At 43.1% G+C, this 20,031-nt stretch overlaps 1 protein-coding gene across 2 annotated transcripts in view; it reads right to left on the reverse strand.

Moving 5' to 3' along the window:
* Window positions 1-1,678: 1,678 nt before the first annotated feature.
* Window positions 1,679-20,031, reverse strand: part of ETNK2 (ethanolamine kinase 2) — a 122,853-nt gene continuing 104,500 nt past the window's right edge. For both annotated transcript variants that reach the window (XM_075853730.1, XM_075853729.1), the window contains 2 exons: window positions 7,439-7,512; window positions 1,679-5,321 (listed from right to left, as the gene is read on the reverse strand). In XM_075853730.1, the coding sequence (XP_075709845.1) occupies window positions 5,249-5,321; window positions 7,439-7,512 (147 nt within the window). In that variant the 3' untranslated portion in view covers window positions 1,679-5,248. The remainder of the gene's footprint in view (window positions 5,322-7,438; window positions 7,513-20,031) is intronic.

A 20,031-nucleotide genomic window follows, 5' to 3' on the forward strand; every position in this document is an offset into this window, starting at 1 on the left:
CAGGAGTCTTTTATACAGGTGACCATTTAAGACAGCTGTCTTTAATGCAGGCACTAAGTTGATTTGGAGCGTGTAACTGGTCTGGAGGAGGCTGAACTCTTAATGGTTGGTAGGGGATCAAATACTTATTTCTCTGTGCACAATGCAAATAAATATATATAATTTTTACTATGTGATTTTCTGTGTTTTTTTTAATATAATCTATCTCTCACTGGTAAAATTAACCTAGCCTAAAAATTCTAGACTGTTCATGACTTTGACAGTGGGCAAACTTACAAAATCAGCAAGGGATCAAATACTTATTTCCTTCACTGTACGTTCAGTCAGAAAAAACTGCTAAAACATTTTGTTTTGTACATGCAACCGATGCTTTTCGTACAGGTGTTTTGATACATTGTGCATATCAGACATTTTATGACATCTGTACATATATCTGTATTTTCATGCATTATTGTTGTAGTACCCAAGTGACTGCAAATCATTCTATCAATTATTTAATTTGCTCATAACATAGTTGAAGGTTTATTCCCATCACAGAAAGTTACACTAAAAGGGTCAGTTCACACGTTGTATAAATATTCCACAACAGAATTTGTTGCGGAAAATCAGCAGCAAATACAGTAGCAGCAAAGTGGATGAGATAAAACAAATCCACACTCTGCGTTAATACTGAGCAGAAAAAAAATGCTCAGAAATTGACCTGCGGTGTGGAATTTCATTCTGCAGCATGTCAATCGTATTTGCGTAAACGCTGCTTATTTGTTGCAGGTTTTCCCCATTGAATTCAATAGGGAGGTAAATCGCAGTTGTGTATTTATTGCGGCGGGTTCGCAGCGATTCCGCCGCAAAAAACTCATCTCAGAAAAAAATAAATATCTTCTACTTACCCAGGAGTCTGTGTTTCTGCAGTTTCCTGCAGCGGACATTCTGGGCGAAAAATTGCTACACATTTTGGTGCAGTTTTTCCCCCGGAATTCCCTGCGGCGCACACGCTGTTGCTTTTTACGCAGCGTATCGGCCCCGTGTGAACTCAGCCATATGGGTGGGATATGTCATCACTTTCTGATTGGTGGGGGTTTGCTAGGACCCTGACCAAACTTGATATCAAAAGGGCTGCAGCGCTGTTTTAGCTTTGCGTCCAATCACATTTTTTTTCCTATATTGCAGCACTTCCATCCACTGGCTGTGTAAGAATCTGCAGCATTGCCCTATTCACTTGAGTGGAGTTGGATGGCCTTGAACATTGCTGTGCAGGTAAAAACTAGCGCAGTTGGACTTCAACAGATCAAAAAGTGATGGCATAGCCTAGAGATATACCTTCGCTTTCTATGATGGGAATAACTCTTCAAATTGATTTCTAATTTTCTACAGTCAGTAAATACACTTATGAGATACTAGCCTACAGATCTTCTACTCATCAACAAAAGTGCCGCCACTAAAAAGGTACTTATTAAGCCAAGATTTGGGGACAGTGCCAACCCCATAATCTATGTCTAATTTAAGCTGCCCATCCATACAGCAGACTCTAGGGCATGATGCGTATCTACAGTTCATCACATACAATCCTTCTTTATAAAGGCTATAAAGACACACATTCATACAGCTCATTCCAGGTACCTCTTTCTTAGTGCTTATACTTTACAAACTAAAATAACTTTAATTCTGAGTCACATAGAAATAGTGTATAGAAATTTTTAAAAAAAACTTTCAAATTGTCGGTGTTATCAAAAGGAAGTCTACTGTTGAGCATATAAGCATATTCTGCATGGTACTGTCTCAGTGGACCTGAGTGTTCAACACTGCAGTCTGTAGTGAATTAGTGAATTAAATTTCTGCAGCGACTAGATGTTACACTCTAGTTGATGGGATTTCATTATAACCCATTCACACAGTGTGGTTAAAAATCGCCTGATTTTCAGAGCATGCTGCATTTTAAAAGAAATCAAAGAAACTGCAGTATGCTTTATTGGTCATGGTTTGCCGCATTTTTTTTCGCAGATTTTGAGACATGGCTGCAGGTTTTTCAATTGTACCGCAATATAGTTTTCCAGAGACCGTTCTAGGAATGTTTCCACTGAAAAATTTGCCAGCAAAACCGTAAGGCCTCATGCACACTTCCATCACCGTTTTCACGGCCGTTTTTCAAGGATCCGTGTTGCCCGTGATTGGATCAGTGTGTACTCAGTGTACACTTCCGTGTTTCCGTTCGCGAGCGCCGAGCATGGTACTGTCCAGGGTGCTGAAAGAGCATGGTTGTTTAGCGCTAGTCACTGTACAGGGAGCTGAAAGAGTTAAGTGTTGGATAGAATGGGCTGCACTGATCGGCGGTAACTCTTTCAGCACCCTGGACAGTGACTAGGTGTGAACAATGATTAGCATGCTCGGCATTCACTATATACATTTCCAATTAAATAAAAATATAAAAAATAAGTTCATACTTACCCAGAACTTCCTGCTACTTCCTCCAGTCCGGCCTCCTGGGATGACGTTTCATCCCATGTCACCGCTGCAGCCAATCACAGGCTGTAGTGGCGATCACATGGGATAAAAGTCATAACAGAAGGCCGGCCTCCTGGGATGATGCTTCATCACATGTGACCGCCTCTGCAGCCAATCACAGGCTGCAGTGGCCACATGGACTGCCGCGTCATACAGGGAGGTAGGACTGGATTTCAAGAGAGGGACGCGTCCCCAAGACAACGGCCAGGGTACGTATGATCTGCTTTTTCTTTCTATCTCTGCCCCTTCTCTCTATCCAGAACTGACAGACCCATTGACTTGCATGGGCCCCACGGTCACTGAATCTCGGACCAAAATAGGACATGCTCTACTTTTGTCAGAACGGAGCAACGGGACCGTCAAAAAAACTGAAGTGTGCATGGCCCCATTGAAATGAATGGGTCAGGGTGCTAGCCGTGAAAAAAACGGCTAGCACCCTGAAGGAAAAAACGAAAGTGGGCATGAGGCCTAAGTACTTCCATGTGGTTTTCACACTGCAACAATGGTGCTGCTCTCTACTGCACCATTATTTAGCCTGTACAAGTAGCCCTAATATGCAATAGGTTTTATATTGTTATACAAGACCACATACTACCATAAATTACAGTTAGCCAATACACAGGGTAAAAGAAAATTGCTCCAAGAAGCAGGTTAATACTGGAAAAGAACATTTCAAGCCCAGAGTCCCAGGTGCTGAAGTAAGATTTAGACATCAGGTCACTGTATAATAAAAGTTATCGGGATGGCAATTAATACTGCTTAGCAGATAACACATATTTTAGGCAGGTATGGTCTTCTAAATGTAAACGACTACTTTGATTGGAATACAGAATAAACTTTAACCCCTTCCCACTGAATGCATTCTGAGCCCTAATGACCAAGCAATTTTTTTCGTTTTTCCATCATCCCATTCGAAGAGCTATAACGTTTTTATTTTCACGTTGACATGGTTGTATGAGGACTTGTTTTTTGCGGGATGAGTTGTATTTTTCAATGGCACCGTTAGTGGGGTATGTAGAATTTTTTTATTAACTTTTATTAACTTTTTTTGGGAGGGATATAAAAAAAACACAGCAATTTAGCCATTATTCTATGCATTTTATATTTACGCCGAACACTGTGCGGCGTAAATAACATGCTACCTTTATTCTATGGGTCGGTACGATTACGGCGATACCAAATCTGCATAGTTTTTTTTATGTTTTACTACTTTTGCAGAATAAAAACACTTTTGAACTAAAATAATTGTATTTTGCATCGCCGCTTTCCAAGTGCCATAACTTTTTTATTTTTCCGTCAATGTCGCCATATGAGGGCTTGTTTTTTGCAGGACTTCATTGCTACCATTTTGGGGTACATGGGACTTTTTGATTAACTTTTTATTATTATTTTTTTGGGGGGAATGGGAAAAAATATAATTTTTGCCGTTGGTTTTTTGCGTTTCTGTTTCAGGGTTCACCTTGCGGTTTAAATAATATAACTTTATTTTTTGGGTCATTATGATTGCGGGGATACCATATATGTGTAGATTTTATTTTACTTTAACTAAATAAAACCATTTTTTTATGCCCAAAAATGTTTTGTTTTTTTAATGTGTACCTTATTCATTTTTATTTCACTTTAATTCTTTTTTCAGTCTCACTAGGAGACTTCACTATGCAATCTGGCACGTCCTAATAGGTATATAGCCAGGACAAACCTGGGGGCCTTTGCTAGGCCCCCGGCAGCCATGGCACCCCATCGGATGCCCGCAATTGCATTAGCAGGCCGCCGATGGGTGACAGAGGGAGCTCACTCCCTCTGTAAACAACTCAAATGCAGCGGTAGATAATGAGGGGTTAAAAACTTCGATCGCTACCGTTGGAGCAGGAGCCCAGCTGTCATCAGACAGCCGAGCCCCAGCCTGCACGGGAGACCGTGAAAAGGCGGCGGCCTAGAAAAAAGCTCATTAATGACCGCCGTGAAAAGGCGTATCAACGGTCATTAAGGGGTTAAAGCACTTTGGTGTTGCAATGGCATTGTTATCATGTATTGTAGGCTTCATGTACTTATAAACTGAGACAGGCCTGCACCATCCACATTGTCCTGGGCTACACAGGCTAGTTAAATATATTGTTCAAGTTATTGTTCTCTGTGGTCTACTGTAAAAGTGGGAGTTTATACCTGGTTGTCTACGGTATATTGTTCCACGGTGGTTTAATGTAAGGCCGATTTTACACAAGCGTAACATGGTTGCATTTTTGAGCCTGTATTAGAGACGTAAGAGCAGCCGTATCACGCTTGTTTGAAAGCAGCCAAAATAGGGGGTTTATACAAGATGGTTTAGGGTATTCCCTCACCTTCCAGTCTCCAGTGATGTCATGTCAGAATGCGACGTGCACTCAACGGGAAATATGCTCATTTACCAATGAGTGTCTCAATAGCAAAAAATATGAGATTGAGACCGTATTCTCCTGAACTCGGCCAGCTTAACTGGTCGGTGTACACTGCTGTCTAAAAAATATATACTTGACTCATAACCTACAGAAAAATATGTGCCATTCTATTGGTAATTTTTCGAGAAATTGAATTAAACTCATATTAACTAAAAATGTGGTTAATTAAGCAGGATTTCTAATAGGGAACCCTTGCATTATTAGCCAATATAGTAGTGTCATTGATCCAATGTTAATGTTTATATTGGAAAGAACACGCTGCAGACTTTTCAGCCTATCCAGATTTTGCTTTTCTTTCCAGTGATAATTGTTCTTTACTTGGCGGGCTGAAGTGCAGTCACTTGTGGCTTCACATGAAAGTATTGTTTGAACCGTAACATAGCATACCTGATGAAGAAAAAGAGAGAAAGCAATGTTTGTAGTGGTCATGAATTGCAAAATGTTGCCGACAGGCCATGCTACCTACACAGCAAAAGCAGAACAAATATTCTAGAATTTTAGAATAGATCCTGTCAACTGCATTGGGGTTCATCCAGTCAACATGATCTTCTAAAATGTTATAGATACATGTGGAGACCACATGGGTGAAATCTGTGCTTAGGCTACCATTCATTTACAAATTGTAGAATTAGGAGGTTTAGAAAAGACGGAGAGGATGTTGTCATGGCGAACTCACTGAAAGAGTTCAAAAGGGGCCTGGATGTCTTCCTTGAGTGTAATAATATTAGAAGTTGTGCGCACTGGGTTTTTGCCTTCCTCTGAATCAATATTGTAGGATAATAGGCTGAACTGGATGGACTTCTGTCTTTTTTCAGCCTTACATGCTATGTTACTAAGAACTGTTCATTAGTGATCTTAAACCTTTCCTGTTTACATTGTAAGGGTATGTGCACACACACTAATTACGTCCGTAATTGACGGACGTATTTCGGCCGCAAGTCCCGGACCAAACACAGTGCAAGGAGCCGGGCTCCTAGCATCATACTTATGTACGATGCTAGGAGTCCCTGCCTTGCTGCAGGACAACTGTCCCGTAGTATAATCATGTTTACAGTACGGGACAGTTGTCCTGCAGCGAGGCAGGGACTTCTAGCATCGTACATAACTATGATGCTAGGAGCCCGGCTCCCTGCACTGTGTTCGGTCCGGGACTTGCGGCCGAAATACGTCCGTCAATTACGGACGTAATTAGTGTGTGTGCACATACCCTAAAAGTGTTTTAAAAAGCGGCGCCCGCTGAGAAGCCGAGTGGGCGCATAGCCGCTGGGTCTCTGCTGTGATGAACAGCAGGGACTCAGCAGTAATGCTTGCGATCTGAAAAATTTCTGATTGCAAACATTTAACCCCACAGATGCCGGTGTCAGATGTGACCACCAGCATCTGAGGGGTTTTTACTGCCCCTTTCACTTCGGGGCCGGTCCCAGGCTCCAGCACGGCGAGATCAGGGGGGGCTGGTCTATTCCTATAGCAGCTGGGAGCTTGTGAACGCTCCCAGCCCTGCTATAGGAATATTGCTATTGAGACCTGCCTGATATTTGCCATAGACTGCAATATTGTGATATTGAAGTCTATGGCATAAGCTATCTAATGATCGCAGGTTCAAGCCCCCTAGGGGGGGGGGGGGCTAAAAACTATTAATAAAAAAAATTCAATTCAAAATATTAAAAAATATAAAAATTTAAAAATCGCCCCCCCCCCTTTCCCTAGATCACATAGAAATAAATAAACAAAAATAATCATAAAGACAATAGGTATCCCCACGTCCAAAAAGGTCCAAACTATAAAAATATAAGAATATTTTTTCCAATACGGGGAAAGCCATAGCGGGAAAAAAGGTCAACATTTTCATAGAAAGTGATTGAAATGGCAGACATTCCCCAAAGTGGTATTACGAAAAACGACATCTTCCCACGTATAAAAATACGCCTTACACAGCTCTATATCCAGAAATATAAAAAAAAGTTACAAGGTTCACAATATGGCGATGCAAATTTTTTTTGTTTCTTTCAAACATTTACATTTTTGTAAAGGTACGAAAGAATAACAAAAACTATATCAATTTGGTATTACCGTGATCGTACTGACCCCCAGAATAAAGGTAATGTGTCATTTTCACCGTTTAGCAAATACCGTAAAAAAGAAACCCATAAGAACATGGTGGAACTGCTGTTTTTTTTCCAAGTCCACCACAATCTGAATTTTTTTCCCAGCTTCCCAGTATATAACACAAATGATTAAATAGTACCACCAGAAAGTACAATCTGTCCCGTAAAAATTAAGCCCTCATATGGCTGTGTCAACGAAAAAAAAAAAAGTTAGGATTTTTTAAAGGTGGGGAGGAAAAAACAAAAGCATAAAAACAAAAATTAGTCTGCTCCTGAAAGGTTTAATTTTTTATGTCCTGCATTATTCATGTAATAACACATTTGCACACCAGAGGTCATTCAAGCTCTATATTAACTTGTACTTCCGAAAGATTTCTATAACTACAATAAGATACTTACTGTGCAAAGTTAAAGTCAATATCTGAATATCTGTGCTGAATGAGAGCCCATAGACCCCAAAAGTAGTGTGATGCCTGGAAAGAAACAAAAATTGTAATTACAAATGCTGAAATATTATACTGGCCTCACAAACCTTGATATGCCCAGCATTGTGGATCGATACAATGAAAAGTAGTGGTGGAATTTACAGAGATCGCCAGTCATTTGTCTATTTATATATGTGATGAAATTCAAGATATCTGGTTCAGATTTCCATATTTCTACCTAAACGTAGCAATATGGAAATTTCACATGAACACTGCTATTTAGTTACATATTATTGTGTAGATTTCCATTAGATTGAAGGACCTAACATGGGCATCACATATCACGACATACCTTTTATAAAAAACATTTACAACATTTCACAGAGCTGACGCCTCTTTGCACCCCTCACACTACTGTATTGTAACGGGTGTTACACACATCACGCTGCAAGGACTGCCTTGTGAGCCTCTGGAACAGCAGGAAGGGATACGACACAGAATGGTGAGGGGCAGTATCAGACTACCCAATTTTTGAGTTTTGTTTAGAAAATGACCTAAATACTTTTCTTGAAGCCAGATAGAGCCTTCGTATGGTACCAACATTGACCCGAGGTATTGATTTGTATAAATTATTGTTTTCTTTGGTTGTTTCCTTTTGTGCTTTAATGCAATTGGTTCAACCAATACCAAGTACCTAAAAGAAGAATCCTCTTTCTACTGTTTCTATGTATACTTATTAAGAACACCCATAGTAGTTTCAATGAGGACCATCGGGCAGGAATCATAAACATTGTCCGATGACAAAAAGGATGCGTCTATAGCCGCCTAAAGACACCACCATCTTTCTGGGTTTATGGGTGTCTGTAATGAGGTGCAAGACACACAGGGTCTCATTAAGTGTATAACAGAAAAATTGGCCTTGCTGCCCATAGTAACAAATCAGATCTGAGCTTTAATTTTTTGAACTGTCCTGGAAAATTAAAACTGCAATGTGATTGGTTGTTATTGGAAACAAGGCTAGTTTTTCTGTTAGACGGTTTTGAGAAATGAAAGCAAATTCTGCAGTGGATTTTCAGTGAAATCCGCATCTGAAATCTGCAGCTGAAGCTCAGGATTTCTGCTGCCGATTTGCAACTGATACATGTGGATTAGCTTTACTGAAGCTCAATGAGCTAATCTGCAGTTTTTAAACACAGAATCAGCAGAATCTGCGGCAAATTGATGATTCCGCACATATTTGTTCCATAACATGTGATGGGGTACATGTGAACATGTTAATCCGGACAGAATATTTAATGTGTGAGGCCAACTGTATCTTTATCACTTGAGAATTTCCCAATGAATGTTGACGACCAAGAAATGTTTGCATATTATTCTTAAAAATAAATAATTCCTGATGTTATCATATAATTAATCCAGGAGTTTAAATATAATTCCTATTAATAGACTGAGTAGTAATTGTGTTCCTCTTAAATGAGGGTACATCAGCTGCTAACACATCACATGTGTTTTCAGGGGCGTAACTAGGAAAGACTGGGCCCCATAGCAAACTTTTGACTGGGGCACCCCCCTCCCCTGGGTGTCACACAACCCCCCCTTGTAGATAGTGCCTTTTTTACAGCCCCCCCTGTAGATAACGCCATACAGTCCCCATGTAGATAACGCCATACAGCGCCCCCTGTAGATAACGCCATACAGCCCCCCTGTAGATAACGCCACACAGCCCCCCCTGTAGATAACGCCACACAGTCCCCCCTGTAGATAACGCCACACAGCCCCCCCTGTAGGGAACGCCATACAGTCCCCCTCTGTAGATAACGCCATACAGCCCCCCCTGTAGATAACGCCATACAGTCCCCACTGTAGATAACGCCATACAGCGCCCCCTGTAGATAACGCCATACAGCCCCCCCTGTAGACTGTATGGCGTTATCTACAGAGGGGGACTGTATGGCGTTATCTACAGGGGGACTGTATGGCGTTATCTACAGGGGGGCTGTGTGGCGTTATCTACAGAGGGGGACTGTATGGCGTTATCTATGGGGGGGGCTGTATGGCGTTATCTACAGGGGGGGCTGTATTGCGTTATATACAGAGGGGGACTGTGTGGCGTTCCCTACAGGGGGGCTGTGTGGCGTTATCTACAGGGGGGACTGTGTGGCGTTATCTACAGGGAGGGATGTGTGGCGTTATCTATAGGGGGTTTGTATGGCGTTATCTACAGAGGGGGCTGTATGGGTTATCTACAGAGGGGGCTGTATGGCGTTATCTACAGAGAGGGCTGTATGGCGCTATCTACAGAGGGGGCTGTATGGCGTTATCTACAGAGGGGGGCTGTATGGCGTTATCTACAGGGGGGGTCTGTATGGCGTTCCCTACAGGGGGGGCTGTGTGGCGATATCTACAGGGGGGACTGTGTGGCGTTATCTACAGGGGGGACTGTGTGGCGTTAGCTACAGGAGGGGCTGTGTGGCGTTATCTACAGAGGGGGGCTGTATGGTGTTGTCTGTATGGCGTTATCTACAGGGGGGACTGTGTGGCGTTATCTACAGGGGGGACTGTGTGGCGTTATCTACAGGGGGGGCTGTATGGCGTTCCCTACAGGGGGGGCTGTGTGGCGTTATCTACAGGGGGGACTGTGTGGCGTTATCTACAGGGGGGACTGTATGGTAACAGCAATTTCTCATATTTTTAAGAAAATTTCAAAAGCCTTTTTTTAAGGTACCTGTTCAGTTCTGAAGTGGCTTTGAGGGGCCTATGTATTAGAAACCCTAATAAAACACCCCATTTTATAAACTAGACTCCTCAAAGTATTCAAAACAGCATTTAGAAAGTTTTTTAACCCTTCAGGCATTTCACAAGAATTAAAGCAAAGTGGAGGTGACATTTGCAAATTTAATTTTTCTTGCTGAATTTCAATTTTATAAAAAAAAAAATCTGTAACACAGAAGGTTTTACCAGAGAAACACTACTAAATATGTATTGTCCAGATTCTGCAGTTGTTAGAAATGTCCCACATGTGGCTCTAGTGTGCTCGTGGACTAAAACACAAGCCCCAGAAGCAAAGAAGCACCTAGTGAATTTTGAGGCCTCTTTTTATTAGAATATATTTTAGGCAGCATGCCAGGTTTGAAGAGGTGTTGAGGTGCCAAAACAGTAGGAATCCCCCAATAGTGACCCCATTTTGGAAACTGCACCCCTCAAGGAATTCATTTATGGTTGTTGTTACCATTTTGACCGCACAGTTTTTTCACAGCACCTATTTGAATTGGGCTGTGAAATGAAAAAAAAATGATATATTTTCCAATAAGATATCATTTTTTTATCAAAATTTCTTATTTTCACAGGGAAAAAATACCCCATTTTGTTGCCCAATTTCTCCTGAGTGCAGCAATACCCCATTTGTGGCGAAAAACTACCGTTTGGGCCCATGGGAGGCCTCAGAAGGGAAGGAGCGCTGTGTGTTCTTTGGAGTGCAGATTTTGCTGGTTTGGTTTTCGGGTGCCATGTCGCATTTGCAGAGCCCCAGAGGTATCAAAGCAATGGAAACCCACCAGAAGTGAACCCATTTTGGAAACTACATCCCTCAAGGAATTTATTTATGGGTGTTGTGACCATTTTGACCCCATAGTTTTTTCACAGAAGTCATTTGAATTGGGCTGGGAATCAAAACAAAATTATTTTTTTCCAATAATATGTCGTTTTGGCTGAAAATTTCTTATTTTCACAAGAAATAAAATACCCCATTGTGTTGCGCAATTTATCCTGAGTGCAGCAATACCACATTTGTGGTGATAAACTGCAGTTTGGGCCCATGGGAGGGCTCAGAACGAAAGGACCACCATTTGGCCTACTGAGAAGTTATGTATGCAGAAGCCCCTGATGTACCAGTACAGTTGAAACCCGCAAGAAGAGACCCCGTTTTAAAAACTACACCCTTGAGGCATTCATCTAGAGGTGTAGTGATCATTTTGACCGGATACATACACCCCATAAACTGTAATGTTGGTTCTCACGGGTACGGCAATACCCTCAATGTGGCTGTTATCAGCTGCCTGGGCACACAGCAGGGCTCAGAAGGGAAAGATGAGGGGGATAAGCTGTGTGGAGTGCATCAGGGTAAGTAAAATTGGGGTAAATTATAAACCAAGGGATGTATGATAAATTTTAAAACACTCTTTCATACAGAGCTCTGGTTTTTTCGGGACACGGGTCACATTGATATATTGTGTCCTCCCTCATCCCCCTCTTATAGCAGACTTTGCACCTCTTTTGACTTTTTCCCTTCTTGCCAGTTTGGGGAACTTCTCCTGGAAAGTGTTGCCCTTGTACGATGCGTGTGGCCTCGCTTCCAGAAGTACTGGGTGCCCCCCCCCTTCCTGGTCCATAAAGATTAGGTTCTTGATAACCACCTCTTGAAATTCCAGGAAAGTTCCTCTCTGGCCTGTACATCGACGTAGCACGAACACATTGTACAAAGCCATCTGTATGATGTGCACGGCCAGCTTCTTATACCACACCGCATGGCGCTGTAGGGCTTCAGGACTTGATCTGACAAGTCCACCCCTCCCATGTACTTATTGTAGTCCAGGATGCAGTCTGGTTTGGTGGTCTCTGTACTGGTACATCGTACAGGTACATGGGTACCAGTGTGGCATCTCTCTTGTCTTGTACTTGACACACAATATGTTGCTGCTAGAATGTGCCCTACACTCACCCCTTCTTGTTTGCCCCATTATGGGGGTTGACTACTGGTGTCCTTCCCTTTATATATCCTAAATCTGTAGGTATACCCTGATGCACTCTCGCACAGCTTATACATCTTCACGCTATATCTTGCCCACCTACCCAGCAGGTACTCGCGTAATTGAACCCTCCCTTTAAGGGAAGGGTGTCGCGAAAATTTTTTTTTTTAGATCAATTTGCTTTTAGTGTTTTATTAAAAAAATGTTTCTTTATTTGTGTGTTTGTGTTTTACTTTTTTTTATTTTTGAACTTTTTCTTGTCTATGGTGGCTGCCATTTTTTTTTCCATCTCTGTATGTGTCGATTAACAACACATACAGACATGGAATACGGCACATACAGCCACATAGTGAATGCGAACGGGACCCGTTCCATTCACTATGCTGTACGCCGTCTGTGTGGGAACGGCGCATGCGCCGCTCCCATACAGTCCAAATGGAAGGTCTTCGGTCGAGCGACGTCCGGCGCCATTTTCTTGTGGACCGCAAGCCGCGGTCGGACAGTGAGATTACTACTTCCGGTCGCGGCTTCCGGACTTGTGTTCTAATGCAAGAACTTGGAGCGGAGGGAGCAGACGGAGCGGACGGACTGGAGAGAGCGGCGGCGGCAGGTAAGTTATTTCTGTGTATGTACGTGTTTTAGTGTGTGATTACTACTGTATATAAACCTACTACACTGTGTGTTCGCTCAAAAAATGGCGACACACAGTGTAGGAGGTTTGAACGTTCATTCCCCTCCTTTCTCCTGGCACTAGCCAGGATAAGGGAGGGGGTATTCTGTGAGCTCACTAGAGCGAGTGTCTCTTCTCAAATTTTGCAGCATAAAGCAATGTGGTTGCTTTACCACATGCCAATGCTGCAATTTTGGGAATTGCTCCATCTAGTGACCAGCACTGGGAAATGTTATAAATTAGAATCTAATTTATAATATTTCCTGACTCGTGAAAAAATTAAAAAAATTAGATCAATGTTTAATCATTTATACACTAACGTATGGCATATCCAGAGGATTTGCCATAAACATCTGATACATTCGGGTCCTATCTCTGGAACCTGCACTAATCTCCAGATGGCGGTTCCCCAACCCTGTCCCGCCTGGTGATGGAGAATCAGATGGGGAATCAGTACAGAGCTGAATGGAAAATCTGTAAACAATTATAGAAGTGATTGTGAGTTATGTAAGGGCCTGTTCACCTCAGCATTGGTTTCCGTTGAGGGGTTCCTTCGGAGCTTTCCGTCGGGGAAACCCCTCAACAGAAAGGCAAACGGAAACCATAGCTTTAGTTTGAAACACCATTGATCTCAATGGTAACGCATACTTTGCTAATGGTTTCTGTTTGTCACAGTTGTGAAAGGTTTCCTTTTTTGACGGAATTAATTGTGCAGTCGACTGCGGTATTGATTCAGTCCAAAAAACGGAACCCTTTCACAACGATGACAAACAGAAACCATTAGCAAAGTATGCGTCACCATTGAGATCAATCGTGATGCAAACGGAAGCTAAGGTTTCCGTTTGCCTTTCCGTTGAGGGGTTCCCCCAAAGGAAAGCTCAGACGGAACCCCTCAACGGAAACCAACGCTGATGTGAACCCAGCCTAAACAGCGTAGCGCAGCGAGTAATGCTGTTTCTGTAACTTGGGAGTAAGGTAAGACCTGCATCTATCAGTCATTTATGGCATATCCTGTGGATATGACAAATGTTTGTCATGAGACAACCCATTTAATATACTTTCTAAATCACTGCTACTAGTCTGTAGTACATGTGAATATATGAAACTTTGTAAAATCTTTTCTTAGAGGAAAGTGTCATTTTCTTAACCTTCCAGCAGCTTGTAGTTCCCCTTTTTCTGACTGCAGGCAATTTGTAAATGTTCAGAAACCACTTCTGTCACCAAAAATATCTGTCTAAAACAGTAAATACTAAACATAAAAAAAGTATAATGCTCCCCACAGTATATGCCCTATATCACACCCCCACACAGTATAATGTCCCTTTAGTGCCCCCATTCAGTATAATAATAGTATTTAATAATATAATATATTATAACCCCTTCAAGGACACAGTATTTTGTCCTCTAATTGTGCCCACACAGTATTATGCCCCAAGTGCCACACACAGTATATTGCCCCCTGTTGGACGCCTACAAAGTATAATGTCTGCTTAGTGGCCCCCACACAGTATAATGCCCCTTCCCCTGGCTTCCACACACAGCCCCCCCTTGTAGATAGTGCCCCCTGTAGATTGTGCCATACAGCTTAATTGTAGACAGTGCCATAATCCCTCACCTCGTCCTTGTAGATTGTGCCATAATCCCCCACCTCCTCCTTGTAGACAGTGTCATACAGTCCCCCACCTCCCCCTTGTAGATCGTGCCATACAGCCCCCCCACCTCCCCTTGTAGACAGTGCCCCAAACAAAAAATTGTACTCACCTAGGCCCGTTCCCACGACGAACTGAGCTGCACAGTAAAATAACCATCAACCTGCCACTGACAATAAAATGACCATCAGCCCAGCACTCACAGTAAAATGACCATCAGCCCACCACTTTTACTAAAATGACCATCAGCCCACAACTCACAGATTCCCCCCTGTAGATAGTGCCACACAGCTCCATTGTAGGTAGTGCCACACACCCCCTGTAGGTAGCGCCGCGCAGCCCCCTTGAAGGCAGTGCCACACAGCCCCTTGTAGGTAGTGCCACACAACCCCCTTGTAGGTAGTGCCACACAGCCCCCTTGTAGGTAGTGCTACAAAGCCCCCTTGTAGGTACTGCCACACAGTCCACAGCCCACTTATACATAGCACGCCCCCGTTCCTGTAGATAGCGTCACTGTAGCTCCCTGAAGGAGCGGAATCCCCTTGTGGCCGGGGGGCTGTGTGGCACTATCTACAAGCAGGAAAGTGTTGCAGTATCTACAAGGGAGGGGGTTGTGGCATTATCTACAGGGGGACTGTGTGGCACTATCTAGAAGGGTGGGGGTGTGGCACTATCTACAAGAGGGGACTGATCATTATGTCATCATATAGTCTCATTAGCCTCAGTTATTCAATTGTTTTAGTGAGGCACACTGACTTCTTTAAATTATTTTTTTGAAATGTATTGTTATGTTAACTACCTTATATAACTACATTGCTTGTAAAATGTACAAATGGCTTTATGCTCAAGTTACATAAAAAAAATGTGGGAACAAAAAATACACCTTACTGATTGGTAGAGAAAGCAAACATGGCAAGGGGGAGGAGATGTCGGGAAAGAACTTGTGGGGGGAGGGACGCCAAACTGAATCTTTCCCCCAGGTGCAGGAGAACATAGCTATGCCTCTGCTACGCCTGGATGTGGCAGCTGCAGGTGACCCAGATCTATCAGACATCTATGGCATATCCCGTTCACATGCCATAAATGTAAATGATAAAAATACCCCTTCAAGTATATGGGCTATGGGTAAAATTTGGATGCTTTTTTTTATGAGTTTTTAAACATTTTTTAAAATTATTTACACATGATATTCAATATATCTTGATTCTTTCTATGACGCATTATAGAAATACCACGTGTGTAATAAATCTACAGTACAAAGGCTTTTGAGGTGTTGACATTTAGAAATTCAAAGATGTATATATATCTTTGGGTCGATCTAATCATATTGCTATTTTATGCTTAGAAAGACTGGCTAATTTACACTTTTTTTCTTTTATTGCATACTGCCCTAAATGTTTGATTATTGTACCTAAGCATAATAAAGGCTTCATACATCTTTACAATGGAAAATTAAGCAACTTTCTTAATTAAAAAGTTCTAAGATTTTGTTGCTATAATGTAGTGGCATCCCCAGCACTGGGCATCCAGGGAACAAAACCCGGATTCTTGGCCGGTGTCCCAGATCCCCAGACGAGCACAACTGTACCCGATTCTTCAGGACACAGATATAGTTAAATACTTTAGTGGAGCAGGGAGCCGCCAGCTAAACTGGCCTGTCGCCAAAATGATAATGGGACAAAACACTAACGCAGGCTGGCGCTATGAAGTAACGGCATCGCAGGAAATGAACCTTCAACTATACAGGCTGGAGGAGGCCTTCGGACTACTCCGTTTCATTCATCTTGGGAACGGAGCTAGGTGAGTATAAATTTAATTATTTTAAGGACAACTAAGGGGGAACAAATACTGTGGGGGAACTAAGGGGCAGCAATACTATGATGGGGGCACTAAAAAGACCAATACTGTGGGGGGGGGGGTGGTAAGCTGACACTATTACTCTGTGTAGGACAGTAGGGGGACATCATCACTGTTGGCTGGCACTGAGGGGGCACAAATAATGGGGGACAGGGGGCACTAAGAGGACACCAATACTGTGGGGGGGGGAATAAGCGGACATCATTACTGTGTGGTAGGAACTAATGGGGGTAGTATTACTGTGTGGGGCTAAAGGGAGCACTAATATAGTGTGGGGAGCATAATTAAAGTGTGTGAGGGGTGTTAGTACAGTGTGGGGGCACTATTACTGTGTGGGGTGAGGGAGTATCTAATACTGTGTGAGAACATAGCCATACACATTAAATTGTAGGCTGGTTCCGCAGCAGGTTAGACCGATATACATCTAATGTGTATGACCAACTTAACTGTACTGGACAGCGTGATTATACTCTGCAGAGTGCCTGTGTAGAACTGGTATCTCAAAACGAATTGGTTGCTGAATTAGTCATGTTATAACTAAGAACCCTCTGGTTCGAAACGCGTAAGTGTCCTTTCTAGGATTGTTTTAATCGATGAAATAAACTTCTGATTTTATCGGATCGAGTGCTGGATGACACATCTTTTTCACGATTACTTATAACTTCATCTGCTGCAGAGATCATCTGTCCTGAGCACCGATTTCCAAAATGTTTTCTGTTTTTGCTACGTGAAGGTTACACAGACACTACAGCAGCAAAATCTTGAATTTAGGAAGAAAATGAACAATAAAAGACACAAGACTATTGAATTCATATCATGTCCTCTTTGAATTTATTATATACGAGAATATGTTTTTATTGGTATAAATCTTCTTTCACAAGATTATTTTTTTCTTTCCTTGTTTAGAGTGCCAGAATATTTATCTATATTATTACTGTCTTTTATTTCGAAACATGCAATAGAACTTGACAAGTAAATTACAAAACATATTCAATCCTTACACACAGGCCCCATGCACACGACCGTGAAAAACCTCAATTCACTTCCATTGAACGCGGACGCCTTTCCGTATCGCTACGGATGGGTGTCCGTGCCGTAGAAATGTTCCGAAAATTATGGAACATGTCCGTTCTTTTGCATTTTGCAGGCCGTGCTCCCATACTTTGTATGGGAGCACGGCCCGAAAATGCGGGTGGCAGTCGGCGGCCGGCCGTGCCCGCAATCATGGGCCGTGCTTGCGGGCACGGCCGTGTGCATGGGGCCTAAGGCCCCATGCACACGACAGCAAAAAACCTCAGTTTTTGCGGACCGCAATTGCGGTCCGCAAAAACGGAGCCATTCACTTTCATTGAACACTGACACCTTTCCGTAGCACTACGGAAGGGTGTCAGTGCCGTGGAAATGTTCCAGGAATTATGGAACATGTCCGTTCTTTCGCATTTTGCGGGCCGTGCTCTCATACTTTGTATGGGAGCACGGCCCGAAAATGCGGCTGTCAGTCAGCGGCCGGCCGTGCCCGCAATCGCGGGCCGTGATTGCGGGTACGGTCGTGTGCATGGGGCATAAGGCCTCATGCACACGACCACATCCGCAAATACAGACCGTAAATACGGTTCCGTATTGCTTTATAGTCATCAGCAAATCATTAGCAACATACCCATTTCTGCATCCGTATTGCATCCGTATATACGGATCCGCAAAAAAAAGAAGATGCCTGGTTGATGGGAAATCCCCTTTGTGTTGCTTAGAAACACTTCTGTATTTGCGGATGGCAATTCGTATTTGCGGACGCACCTCCGTAGCCATCCGCAATTTTGGCTTCCCCCATAGACTTCTATGGAGGAGTCCGTGCCGCAATTGCGGACCAAGAACGGACATGCTCCATAATTCCCGGCACAGTTCTGTGGCACGGACACTCATCCGTAGCGATATGGAAAGGTATCTGCGTTCAATGAAAGTGAGGTCTGCAAAAACTAAGGCCCCATGCACACGACCGTAAAAAACCTCAGTTTTTGCGAACCGCAAGTGCGGTCCGCAAATACGGACCCATTCACTTTCATTGAACGCGGACACCTTTCCGTAGCACTACGGAAGGCTGTCCGTTCCATGGAAATGTTCCGAAAATTATGGAACATGTCCGTTCTTTTGCATTTTGCGGGTCGTGCTGTCAGTCTGCGGCCGGCCGTGCCCGCAATTGCGGGACGTGATTGCGGGCACGGTTGTGTGCATGGGGCCTGAGGTTTTTTACGGTCGTGTGCATGGGGCCTAAAAGGATCTCTCCACCCTCGATCCAATACATGTATTTCAAAATACAAAGTACACCCTGTACTTTTTCCAATGTTTCTTTTTTTTATATTATAAGTTTCTTTAAAGTACAAATATACAGCTCATGTGATACAATCAAAACCTATATTCACCCAATGTCCTGAATACTTTTAAACAGTGTTGCAATAGTCCATAGACCCAGTAAACCCCAGTCTGCATTACATGTGGAAACGCTGCTGAAGAGGAACGAGCATTGTATCACACTTGTGTGACATTTAAGGGAACCTCCCCCTTTTTCAAGCATTTACTAGGAGGCCGTCACTAAGAAACAAAAGAGTTGACTCCTCCTATTCAGGCTTTGCCCAGCCTACAGTCACTGAGCTAATCAGTTTGTACCCTAGCAGTAGGAGAAGCAAAAAGAATAGATGTCAGATAAACCGGAGAAACTGAAGAATAACACTGCCAAAAACAATGTAACATAAACCGCACAACAATTGGAGGGAACTAAGTCTCACTGTTGAGATCGACTAACTGGTCCAAGGAAGTGGATGGGCCAGACCAGAGAGAGAGGGGAATTGTCCCATTTCAAAAGGAAGGTCATCTGTAGGAGCCTACAGTTGTACTGAGCAAAGGGGACTGCCTCCATAGTAGCTACCATCCTGCCCAGGATCCTTATGCAGAACCGTAAGGATAGAGAGGCTGGTCGTCGGAGAGACTGGACTCCGGCCTGAAGATTCGCTCTATTGTCATCTGAGAGAAAGACATGTACCCATGTTGTGTCAAACAGCACCCCTTAGAAAAATAATATATTGCGAAGGAGAAAGACATGACTTTGACAATTGATAATTCAGCCAAAGCGAGTAACGGTCTCAGCATTGATCCTGAGTCTCTCCAGATATGTGTCCCTGGAGGGAGCCTTGAGAATGTTGTCCAGGTACGGGATTGACCATTAGCCCTTCGGACGTGAGAAAGGCCATGTCTGCTGGCATAACCTTGGTAAAGACACATGGAGCTGTGACATATACGAACCGTAGGGCAATAAATAAATTGAAAATGTGCGGGTTGGACCGCATAGCAGAGCAAACGCTAATGAGGGGGGGGCTGATAGGGATGTGGAGGTATGCGTCTTGTATGTTCACAGACGACAAAAACTTGGGTTCCATGGAGGCTATGACAGAGCAGAGAGACCACCCGAAAGTGGTCCAGGATTGAACAACAAATGGATTTTAATAGAAAAAATTAAGCCTCAGTCTAGCAGACAAAACAGAGCTAGGTCAAAACGTGAAGCAGGAGAGGGAGAATGGAACTGGAAGAACCGACTGGGGGGGGAAAGGAGAAAACTATTTTGTAACCAATTGAAATTACGTCCTTTACCCACGCG

This window comes from Rhinoderma darwinii, chromosome 2 (genome assembly GCF_050947455.1).
Source record: "Rhinoderma darwinii isolate aRhiDar2 chromosome 2, aRhiDar2.hap1, whole genome shotgun sequence".
Classification (NCBI taxonomy): Eukaryota; Metazoa; Chordata; class Amphibia; order Anura; family Rhinodermatidae; genus Rhinoderma; species Rhinoderma darwinii.